Source organism: Periplaneta americana, chromosome 6 (genome assembly GCF_040183065.1).
Source record: "Periplaneta americana isolate PAMFEO1 chromosome 6, P.americana_PAMFEO1_priV1, whole genome shotgun sequence".
NCBI lineage: Eukaryota > Metazoa > Arthropoda > Insecta > Blattodea > Blattidae > Periplaneta > Periplaneta americana.
The window spans coordinates 90,357,650-90,370,451 of record NC_091122.1 but is presented as its reverse complement, the minus strand read 5'-3'; the positions used below and the strand labels follow the sequence as shown (position 1 = coordinate 90,370,451).

At 35.8% G+C, this 12,802-nt stretch overlaps 1 protein-coding gene across 2 annotated transcripts in view; it reads right to left on the bottom strand.

The window, feature by feature from the left end:
* retm (real-time) overlaps nucleotides 1-12,802 on the bottom strand; it is a 194,832-nt gene that overhangs the window by 62,584 nt on the left and 119,446 nt on the right. For both annotated transcript variants that reach the window (XM_069828396.1, XM_069828397.1), the window contains 5 exons: nucleotides 8,834-8,962; nucleotides 6,524-6,648; nucleotides 6,224-6,333; nucleotides 1,254-1,372; nucleotides 905-1,094 (listed from right to left, as the gene is read on the bottom strand). In XM_069828396.1, the coding sequence (XP_069684497.1) occupies nucleotides 905-1,094; nucleotides 1,254-1,372; nucleotides 6,224-6,333; nucleotides 6,524-6,648; nucleotides 8,834-8,962 (673 nt within the window). The remainder of the gene's footprint in view (nucleotides 1-904; nucleotides 1,095-1,253; nucleotides 1,373-6,223; nucleotides 6,334-6,523; nucleotides 6,649-8,833; nucleotides 8,963-12,802) is intronic.

Genomic DNA, 12,802 nt, shown 5'->3' with positions numbered 1-12,802 from the left:
TGCTATATATTCTGGCTGGAATCTTGTGGACCCAATAGGACAAAATATCTGAATTGGCCCACGACTGGTGTTTGAGAAAATCTTTTCATGTGAAAATGTTACATTTTCCCAAGAATATTCATAATATTCTTGGCAAAACGTGATGCGATCTATTCTATGTTCATTTTTTTAGTGTATCTTTGATACCTGTCCTCCTTGGCTTTCCTTAATACAACGAAGAACTATGTCTCTCGATCCTGGGAAGTTAGCAAGAGTGCACACGATTTTAGCAGTGTTGAATGGTTGTTGTCTAACAGCAGTAATTAGTGCAGCGTCTTGTTCTGGAGTAGAAATGCGTGGTTGTCAGCCCACTGGTATTCTTGTTAAAATAACCTCGTTCTTGATATTGTTTCCATCAACGGGATGCTGTTCTACAGTGCACTCCATAGCATTCTCCAACATTAGCAGCACTCATTCCTTCCTTCTCAATAAGTGCTATCACCTTAATTTTACTATCCATTATTACAGAATGATGTTATATTATAATCCAACATGATATTTACACGTGCAGGAAAGATGAAAAATTCTCCCAGAATGTTCTAAAATACTCAAACATGTTTGAAATATTTCGGTGCAAAATGGACTCTATGTTTTTATTTCTGTAGGTTACGTATACCGTTATTGCTCTAAAAGATTGTTTTGGTTCGATTAGCTCTGTATACACCTTCAACTCAGAGTTAAAATACCTCCCTCCCCAGGACGACATGTGGAGTGGGGTATGTAGGCATATCGCCAACATAATGTCTCACAGAGTTCACTTACACATCATTTCATAGGACAAAAGTTTTGCGAGCCAGTGTACAAACTGTAATTTCACACGGTTTTCATGTGAAAGAGATGAAAATATACTGTTCTTCGTTCTCACCTTTATCACTATGATGCCAACCACCTGGAAAGTAATCCTTCACTACCTGAGGCATCTGATATTCTGAAAGAATTCTATCAACTTGGTGCTTCTTACGCCACATTAATGACTGTGACAGCATTTCTCGAGCCTTTTCTACATTGAAGTCTCTGGCTCTTAGGAACCTCAGAAGTGTGGAGTCACTGGGAACCTACAGTATGAAAGAGATATTCATGTTCAGTTTTGTAATACTATATATATAAATTTATTCTTTTATTAATTTTGTATCCATTCACGAAATCAAATGAAATAATAATGCTTATATTACTGTCTAAATAAACAACAATGAAAAAATTTTAAATGTGTTTACTTTTCCTTTCTGAAGATCTGCCACCCATTTTCGAAGCTGTACTAATCTTGACTCTTGTATGAGAGACAACTCCCCTAGATAACGTTGAATGTAGTCTGTGTCTAACTGGAACTGTGATTCTAAAAGAAAAGATTACAATTTATTTATTAACTTATTTATGCATTTATATATTAATTCACTCACTCACTCACTCACTCACTCACTCACTCACTCACTCACTCACTCACTCACTCACTCAATCGTTTTGTTTCTTCGGTTTTGTCTTTTTTGCTTGTTTGTTTCCTTATTTGATAATTTAAAGTACACCACATGAAAGAAGAGGGCATAAAGATGAAAGAACTTCTATGTAGCCAGTATTTCTACCCAAGTCTCTTTCCATCTCAAATTGTTTTACTTATTTCATACTGTACCATGTTAAGAATTGGCAGCATTTCCACTATTCATAGATTCGTCTTATTTTCTATTTCTTCCATTACAGGAGTAAAATGGGTTTCAATAAAAAGAAAACAGCGACAGAAATGAAACCAATCGACTTTTTCTAGTACAGTCGTTACAGACGACGCAAATATGTAATATCATCCTGTTTACATGTTACAATCAGTTATGTTGTGTGTTTACAGATGCTCAACTGAAAGTGTTAATTTCTGTTTTTTTAGATATTAGTTTGTTCTTTTGAAAATAATGTAGCCTACCGTTTTGCTCAAAAACCTCATTTCAGTAGTAGTTATGATGCTGTCCGTTCTAATTTAGAATATTCCAAGCTCTGCTTCCTTAGTGAGTCTTGGCCTTGCTACAATTTTGTACATTTTATTCTTATACGTTTCTGAATCTTTGTTGTAAACTTTATAATGCTGAAAGTAATCAAATAATTTTGAAATTCGAGTGACACAAAACACACTGTTAGGTATGATTAGGTATATGGACTTATTCTAGTAAGGTAATGAGACCAGTAGACGACAATGAACTAGTAGATGCCACATATTTTAAAAGCAAATATTAAGCTTTGAGGATACAGATTTATATATTTGTATTCTTAGTTACAAACTCGAACGCCAGAGTGCAGCTCACCAAAGGTGCAATGCCATTTTTTATTTAACTCTAGAACATTGAAAAGAGCATGTTGTTCAGATTTTGTGTAGATGTCTGTTTCTTGAAGTTGCTAGGGAGAAAGTCTGACTACGCAAATACTGTTCTGAGAGTATAAAATTATTTATCAAGTTTATCTGAACTTTGTTTTGATGTAAAATTTCAAGCAGCTTAAACTTGTCTCTTTCATAAAGAAATTGTCCGATTTATTAAGTTAATAAGTGATATCATCTACCAGTCTGAAAAGGAGGTTATGGACTGGTAGTTGATATGGGGTACCATCTTAACCCCTCATCACTAAACTAGTTGGTTCTAAAAGATACGGTAACAATGTTGTTAGATTACAATAATTGAGATTATATAAATTATTCTTAAATTTTCAACATCTAATTGTCATGTCACCTGCTAGAGAAAAAGGTTGTCTACTTAATTATACACCTCAGGCTATGCAGAAGTCGATTGATTCTTAAAAAAAAAGGTGTATCTTACACTACAGCAAATAAAGGTTTAATGTCCCACAAGCTATATTAATGAATATTTGTACGAAAAGCAGAGATTCTGCTCCCACATGTGAGAGAAAAATGGGCCACCAGGTGTCCTCAATGAAACTGCAGAAAGTATGCTTTGTGAATGGATACTGAAAATGGAAAAAGCTGGTTTCCTTATCTTTAAAATTGAACTGTTAGTAATTGTGCAAAAATTAGTTCATGAATTAAAGCGTGACAATCCTTTTACTGATGGCAAACTTAATAAATCTTAGTACACAGCATTCATGAACAGACACAAAGAAATGAGTATTCGAACTCCTCAGCACTTAGCTGTATCCCGAGCAAAGGTAACTGTGCAGCAATTAAGAAACTGGTTAATAGAAATAAAGCAATTTTTGGCCAAAGAAAACTACGAGATTGTGCTCGATGATCCTCGCAGAATGCTCAATGTAGCATTCTCTCTGAACCCAAAGGGCTCAAAAATGCATTTTCCTAGAAGAGAGAAAAATGTGTATAGTATTGTAAACCTAGATGAAAATGAATGTTTTACAATGCTCATAAATTTAAATGTAGAAGGGAAATCAGCACCACCAACAATATTTTATCCATATGAAAGGATACCTCCAGACATTTCTACAGACTTTCCTGAAGACTGGGCTATTGGTAGATCCACCAGCGGTTGGATGTCTTGTGGGACATTCTACGAAAACATAATTTTTTTAACAATTTATTCTGTTAGATAATGCAAAGAAGGAATTCATAATGTTGTTCATCAAAACTGTCATTTACTGGTGTTTTTAGTGTCATCTACTGGTATACTGATTTTTTCTAATTTTTATAAATGACCTTGGCCCCATAATAAAAGGAATAGATTATCCTATACTATTTGCAGATGACACAAGTATCATAATTACAGGCAAGAACTTTGCCACATTCAAATATAAAACAGAAATAATTATCCTTAAAATTTATGACTGGTTTACAACCAATAAACTAGCATTAAACATTAATAAAACTAACATAATTCAATTTAAAGCCACTTCAAATTTAATCTCTGAAACATTGGACACAACTATCAACAATATACCTCTACTAGAAACATCAACAACCAAATTTCTTGGTTTGCATATTAATAATACAATAAATTGGAAAAATCATATCAAAGAAATAACCCCCATACTTAGCTCAGCATGCTTCGCAATTAGGGCGTTACAACAAATTCTAAACAGCAGTATCTTAAAGACAATATATTTTGCCTATTTTCATTCCATTATGTCCTACGGAATAATATTTTGGGGAAATTCTGCAGATAGTAAAAATATATTCTTATTACAAAAAAGAGCCATTAGAATAATAATTGGAGCAAAGGCTAGAGAATCATGTAGATTATTTAAAAAAAAAATAGAGATTCTAACCTTAACAAATCAATACATATACTCTACAATAAATTTCCTCTTATGTAATAAAGAAAATTTTCCAACTAACTCAGCCATACATAGTATAAATACCCGCAGAAGGAATGATTTTCATACGCCATCATCAAATTTATTATGCTTTCAAAGGGGAGTACGTTACATGGCAATAAAATGTTCAATAGTCTATCTCACACTTTCTGTTCTGTAGATGAATTCTTGACACTTCACAGTACTGTGTAAATATTATAATACTATTAAATGGTAAACATATTACATTGTATAAAATATTGTTATTAAGGTATTAATTCTGTACATATTTCATATTTGCATTTTATATCTATTGCATTTTATTGTTAAACGTAAGAATTGGACATGTTCTTTATTCTATGCTATAAAGCAAATGTAAGAATATTATGGAACGAATAAATCTACCTACATCGTGTTCCTACATTATTATCGGAATTTCAGGTGGTCGGTATGGCTTTAAAAACTAAAGTAGATGTGTGTTTCCTACATGTAATAGAAGAAGAGCTGTGAAAGTTTCGTATCATGTGCTTGCAGCATTTGTTTCTCATCTTTGTTGTGTCACAGCGTCACATTTGCAAAATGGCGGCTCCTGTGGATAAGTAATTTTCTATGTTGAATTTTTGAAGTGCGGTTTTGTAGTTTCTGTACAGCAAGCTTTCTGACAGCAATTCACAATTGATCCTCTATCCAATGACAACATTTGTCGATGATATAGATAATTTGAAACAACTGGATGCACCTGTAAAGGGAAGAGTTCAGAACATACATGTGTGCCCAATGAAAGAGTCGAGAATGTCAGAGAACCTTTCCTAAGTAGTCCATGATTTCCAACTTCAAACCATGTGATTTCTTTCTGTGGGAGTTGTGTGAAAGACCATGTGTATCTGCCACTACTACCTGCCGACCTGCTGTAGAAGTAAAGAACTACATATTCCATGAACTTGATATTCATTAGGTAATAAATGATTACTTTTTTTTTTTTTTTCGGAGGACATACTTTCCACCACATTATATCCAAATCCGCAGTATACCGTCTGCATTATACAAGGCTTTTGCTGTACCAGTATGTAAGTACAAAGTTTCCTTGGTAGTCTTGGTTGGCAGAGCACTGGCTTATGACTGCAGAGCAAACGATTAGAGAGTAGTATTGTGATGGACAAAGCCAAGTTCTTGAGTTGTTCTCGAGGTTCTCCTATTTCCATCCATCATCCCACCATCACTCAATTCTATCTACACAAAACATAGTGTTGTGGTTTAGCATTGTGACTGGTTTATAGATAGCATCAGGCTGAGGAGGCATAGTGCATTCTTTGGGGGTTATAGGGCATTCTAGTGGCACATCTTTGGATTCTTGAGCTTACATGGCTGAATCGATAAATGGAACCATATAGCTGAGTCACAATATCTATAAAGAAAATGGCTGTCTGCACTCAACAACTATTCTTAAATAAAGGAGTGAAAAGGTGCATTAAGCCTTGGACTGTGGTGTTAGCGCTTTTGAGCTCTCCTCTGTTTTAGATGAAAAAAGAAAATGTGAGAAAAATCCCCACACTATACAAGAACAGAAAGATAATATCAGGAGACAAATTTCTCTCATAAGCCTTCAAGAACTCTTTCATGTAAATAGGAATTTTGTAAGCAGGCACCTTTCGTGCTCATATGCTGCCAGAGAACAATGAAATGATAGAATACTACTGTTAATGCATTAATACAAATCCAGTCTAGTCTGCTTTTTTATTAAGAGTTACACCAATATTTCGTGGGATAAGTAGGTGTTGTTGCCAGTATGCAGTTTGCATGTTCGTTGCATTGCTTAGAAATTACATAGTATAATTTACAATTTTGTAAAGATGATATAAAAGTAAAGAAACAAAACAAAAATGAAATCAGTATTGCATAAAATCGCTTACAGTCTCAGAATTCTAGCTATAAAAGTCATTAGTATGTAACTAACCTGATGACAGGTGCGGTGTTGTCTTACTGGCTGTGGCTGAAGTACTATAATCAGAAGCAGAAGCTCCCAAAGCTAACTCTCCTGAACTCTGGCTTGTATCACATTGTGTCCTGAAAGCAAACAGAAACGTTCACAAGACATTGAAGACAATGCTCTCTATGCTTTCCATATTATGAAAAGGGTAGTGGTGGCGGCGGCTACAGCAGCAGTAGCAGTAAAGCAATAAGAGGACAATAAACTAAAGTGCAGTCTGTAAGTAACTTTTATTCTAATTTAAGAAGCAATACTTAGATGCCATACCTGAAATCATCATAATCATCGTCGTCATCATCTCGTATTGGCTTTTCAGGTTCAGTCCATGGAGGTAGACAGTGTACACCCTCTTTCTTTAACTCATTTACGAAATATTCAATAATTTCTTTGCCCTGGAAGAAAAAAGAAGAAGAAAAGAAAAACATTATTCCCCATATACATCTAGCATCAAATATAAGATCTAGTCAAGATTTAATTTAGTGAACTTCTCTCTTGCATTTGTTTAGAAGTTTCTAAACTAATATGTGACAGAAGCAGCCTTTAAACATGACCACACTCTATAATATGGAAGAATATGCTTGATATGTATGATTCAAATAGTTCACTTTTCGTAGTGTGTGACTTTAAGGTTAAAGGTTCATGATTATATTTTCTAAGACATTAAATTAACATTAAAATTTAAATAGGATGATCTGCTCCCAAAATTGCAGCAATATCTTTATTCTAATATAGCACATTGCTTCTTTCTGAGAAAATTCAAGTCTGTTTACTTCACTAAAAGACAAAGAAATGACGATACCTTGCCTGCAAGCATGCTGCATAACTTATAAAAATTCTTCACAGCAATATGATATATTTCAGTATGTATTTCTGGGTGTATTGATTTGATTGCTAGAACTTTTCACTAACTCGAAAATGACTGTCTCATTGTCCACTTAGAAACTGGATGTCTATAACAGAATTCTCTTTTCATAATGAGCTTTGCCACAACAATTAAATCCTTGCTCAAAAGTATACTTTGTAAACTTTACTAACAAGAACTTAACACTATTCTATTGTTCATGTGCATCTTTTCTGTTCACAAAAAACCACTTCAAGAGAGAGCGGGAGAGAGAGAAATTCTGTAGATTTGGTATAATACGAGGCGCATCCAGAAAGTAAGTTTCCCTATTTTTTACAAAAAAAGAACACACACTTTCAGGAAAACATTTATTGGCAACAGGTAGAGCAATGTTTCAGCTATATTTCAACATAGCCACCATCAGAATTGAGACACTTGTCGTATCGTGGGATCAAATTTTGTATCCCTTTGTCGTAGAACACTGCCGCCTGTGAATGGAACCAGCGTGTGACAGACGTCTTCAGCTCTTCGTCATTGCCAAAACACTCACCGGAGGACAGGAATTTCTTGAGGTGCAAGAAAACGTGAAAATCGCTGGGAGCAAGATCAGGACTGTAGGGTGGATGATCAAACAACTCCCAGCCAAATTCCGTCAAAACAGCTGCTGTGCGCCGAGCCGTATGTGGACGAGCATTGTCATGGAGGAGCACAACACCTGCAGTAAGCATTCCACGCCTCTTGTTTTGAATGGCACGTCGCAATTTTCGCAATGTTTCACAGTAGTGGTCAGCGTTCACTGTTTCACCTCTTGGAAGGAAGTCAATGAGCAGAATGCCCTTCCTGTCCCAGAACACCATGCACATCACTTTCCGTACCGACAGCGTCTGTTTGAATTTCGTCCTGACCGGAGATCCACTATGCCGCCAATGCATTGGCTGCTGCTTGGTTTCCGGGGTGAAGTGCGAAATCAAAGTCTCATCGCTCGTGACGATCCTGTCGAGGAACTCGTCGCCGTCAGCGTGATACCGTTGCAGAAATGTCAGTGCTGCTCCTAAACGTTGCATTTTGTGTTCGGGTGTCAGGTTTTTCGGCACCCACTTGGCACACACTTTTTTGAACAGCAGGTGCTTAGTGACAATCTCATGCAACAAGGATCGCGATATCTGCGGAAAATGGCTGCTCAGCTCCGTAATCGTGTAGCGACGGTTCTCCATGATGCACTGCCGCACCAGCTCAACACGAGCATCATTGATGAGGGACGGTCGCCCACTGCGCTCTTCATCATGGACACTTTGACGACCTTCGGAAAACTGCCTACACCAGCGACTCACCATCTGCTTACTCATGATGTTCGGCCCATAGACCTGACAGAGCTGCCGATGAATTTCAATTGGCGCAATGCTTTGTGCATTAAAGAACTTATCACCAATCGAACCTTGTAGGCGGCGGGAGAAGGAATAAGAGCTTCCATTTCGGACCACTGCTGCCATGCTACTGGCACCAGGTGGGACCTGTCCGGCTGGCATATGATTGATACGTCATAGATCTGTTACGCATGCGCAATTGACACGGCTAATTACGTTTACTTTCAAGGGGAAAAAATCGGGAAACTTACTTTCTGGATGCGCCTCGTATATTCGTCTCATTAATGCAAAATGTAATGTGGTTTCTATTTCAAAATTAGATCCCGTACAATAAAGGGTACAGTTTTATATACAATACCACAATCAACATACCTTGGAAATATTCTGGGAATACTGCTTCATGGCTAATTTTTCTATATGACTTTCAAATCCAAAAAAAGATCTGATATCGAGACTGGCTGACTGTTCGAAACATGTCCAATCAGGGTTTTCTGGGTGAACCTGTCAACAAAATGTATAAAAAGATCCTTTCAATTTTATGTTACGTTTTCTTTAAATTAACAATAAATACAACAATGGCGGCTCCTGCGTATTTCTTAAGAAGAGGAAAGAAGTTAACAGCACAAAATTACTCCCTCTTGAATAAAACATGCTATAAATTAGCCTACATGCATACATGTATGACCGGGTAGTGTTGAGTTTCCTTTTGTATAGTAATAATCTGTTCTTTTAAAATGAGTTTCCTAAATTGTCCATAATATAATATGTTTTGACTTCCATTCATTGTTGAATAATTGCAAAATTAACAATTACAAGGAAATTCACAGACTCGCAGCATTTTTTGCGGACACTACAGCATCACACATGTTGGAAGAGACTAGCTACTAACATGTAACTGGAACCATTTTAAGGAAGTGGGAATGGGAAATAATCCGTTAGGAAAGCGAGAACACTGCACCCACCCACGTGGTCTGTATTGCCAGTGCCACATTACCTACATTTTACAAGTTCATTATCATATGCTTTTGAAGAATGTCAGTTCTTGTAAAGTCATACTACCATTATTGTTAAAATACAGTTTCAGCATTTATGGTTTAAATGAGCTGCTGGTGGCCAATTAATTTTTTATGTTAAAAATAATATACTTTGGAGTACTTTCAATTTCAAAAATATTTGTTCAAAACTGACAATTAGGCTGTCGTCCTGTCTAGTAGACAATGAATGGAAGTGAATTTCAGGGGCTAAAAAGATCTGCGATACTAATGTAGAAATACATCTTCTTTGTTTTATATAAACCCGACTTTAACTTTCAAATATCCTCGAAAGTTTCAAACCATGAACAGTAGCCTATATAAAGTGCCATGAATAATATTTGATTTATAATTTAAAACATGTTTATATGGCGTCTTTCATAGCTCTGCAGTCTTACGATCCTGCATTGCAATAATTGTAGTAGCTCTTTTTTGTAATTTAAAAAACAATTTAGCATGTGGTGGATTGTTCCAAAAATTGCTATACAAGTCAAACCAAAAGCAATAAATTGACTTAATTGGACTGAACGAGTAGTACTATATCTGGCAATTCAAAGAATTTGTTATTTTTTTCATTTAGACAAAGGAATATCATGCACTTGTTGGGAATTTGTTACGCAATTTTTTTTCCATTTCTTTCTAGTTAGAAGTGAGATTAATCGTGAATTTGTGATAATTGGTGGAACACCAAAGAAAACGAGAGTACTCTGACGTAGCACTGTCACAGTGTACCATAAATTCCACTTTCCAATTACAGTGCAAATTAGATTACCGTAGTTGCTCAGTCAATTCATTCTACAAAACTGCGACAATTATTATTAAAATGATGATAATCGAAAATTTTAAATTTATGTTCTAGTTGTCACTCAGTTCCGAAAATGAAAAATCTAGTCACGTATAAACATCTTTCTTTTGTTCATAATTAGGTTTTTGGATATTCCACAATGTTCTGAAATACTGAAAAACCTAATTCTGATCACAGTCACAATGAAAGCCTAAAAACTTGTGTATCTTTCTTTCGGATTATTACTTTACACAAAACTATGTATTAAAAAAAAGCCATTCCATAACACATTGTATTGATTAAATTTAATAAAACTAATTAAATTCAATACATTTCTTATAGGAATTTAACAAAGAATCTTAATAAATGCTACAGAATTTAATAAAAACAGAATCTCTTGTTCCGATAGTAAAATGATATTCCATTTTCACCATAATGTAATCACAAGCTTTTATTGCTTTAATTGTTTCAGGCATTGCTTAATAAGTTTTTATATTTATTTTTTCATCTATGATTGTTCTAATCATTGTACACAGAAAATTGTATGTACAGGCCCAGATCACATATTAATCAGATTGATCAGTTTTATGGGCTTTGAAGCAACAACTTTTATCAATTTCACTATGCTGCCATCTAGCGACTGCAGAAGAGATCATGTTGTAACTCTCGTTTGAATTGCATGGAGCAACTGTACTTTCATTTAGCGGTCATTTCCAATTGACAGTGGCGATCATGGTGGTTGTTCTCTTCCACATGTTACCATTTCTAATATGGGGATGGCCAATCTGTTATTATATGTGATCAGGGGTATAGGTTAGATATATCTACAATTAATTCACCTGCCTCAAAATCATTAATAAGGTTTCATTTAACTTAAGTAACGCTTCTAGATTTTTTTCCTTTTTCTACATTTTTTTTCTTTTTCACACTCATTAACAACTTCTTACGAAACCATTTTCCGTAAAAAACATTCTAAGTATTCTAGCTGTAAAAAATCAATTAACTTCACTGATAATTGAATAATGAATTGTGAAGACTGTGAATCCCCGAAGTCCACTGATGACTCTTTAAGTCATAACACTCATAACATAACTCGCGCATGTAACTGTATACTCGACACTGCGAATTTTGTCATCCAAAAAAAATGTATTGGTATATACCGGTAATCTGGCAAAAAATGACGATTATTGACGCTCCATTGTATCAGGATTCGACTTGTGACCATAGCACTGAATGATGGTAGGCCTACTCAATTTGACCAACAGAATGCCATAAATAGCAAGTGTCCACACCTGTGGAGTAACGGTCAGCGCGTCTGGCTGCGAAACCAGGTGGCCCGGGTTCGAATCCCGGTCGGGGCAAGTTATCTGGTTGAGGTTTTTTCCGGGGTTTTCCCTCAACCCAATACGAGCAAATGCTGGGTAACTTTCGGTGCTGGACCCCGGACTCATTTCACCGGCATTATCACCTTCATATCATTCAGACACTAAATAACCTAGATGTTGATACAGCGTCGTAAAATAACCCAATAAAAAAAAAATAAATAGCAAGTAAGTAAATTTCCAGCTTAGGCCAAGAGACTGGCTCAAATGTCGTGAGTCATAAGCACAATGTTCAGATGTACCTGTTTACATAGCCTATCACTTCAACACACTGGTCGAATTTATTGGGCTGGTATGGCATACCACAAGTAAAATAAGATGTCAAAAAATATACCGGCAGCAAAATGTAAAATAGACTGTTATTTAGTGAAATTGATCACTAGAGTCCTGCATTTGGTTACTTTGAATATAAGTTAGGTGTACATCGATCAAACTAGCTTCATATGGAGAGCAAGTTAAGTCAACAATTCACGCTTCAGTGAACCAAGCAGTCTTCCTGCATGCACCAGTACTGAGTGCCTACAGCTATTTCTGCAGTGCTTGGGAAAAGTGACATAAGTCAGTTTTCACAAACCTCTTTTGATAATTTATTGACAACTTACACTGGTTTATGCCGATTTGATTTTTTTCTGTATGAATTATTGTAATGGGAGGAATACCTATGTATTTTTTTCCAAGCGAACAGATGTTCCGTAAATTGTCAATAAATTATCAAAAAAGGTTTGTGAAAACTGACTTGTGTCACTTTCCCCGAGCACTACAGATTTATTCGTGTGCCTCTGTATGCACGTTGGTGAACAACAGGAATACCACTTGTATGTATGTATGTTTTTATTCATACTGCAAATGGGTATATACCTAGTGGCAGTGGTAACTAATTACACTCAATAATGACAATAATACTTACTTACTTACTGGCTTTTAAGGAACCCGGAGGTTCATTGCCGCCCTCACATAAGCCCGCCATTGGTCCCTATCCTGAGCAAGATTAATCCAGTCTCTACCATCATATCCTACCTCCCTCAAATCCATTTTAATATTATCTTCCCATCTACGTCTCGGCCTCCCCAAAGGTCTTTTTCCCTCCGGCCTCCCAACTAACACTCTATATGCATTTCTCAATAATAAACACAATTAATAAAAA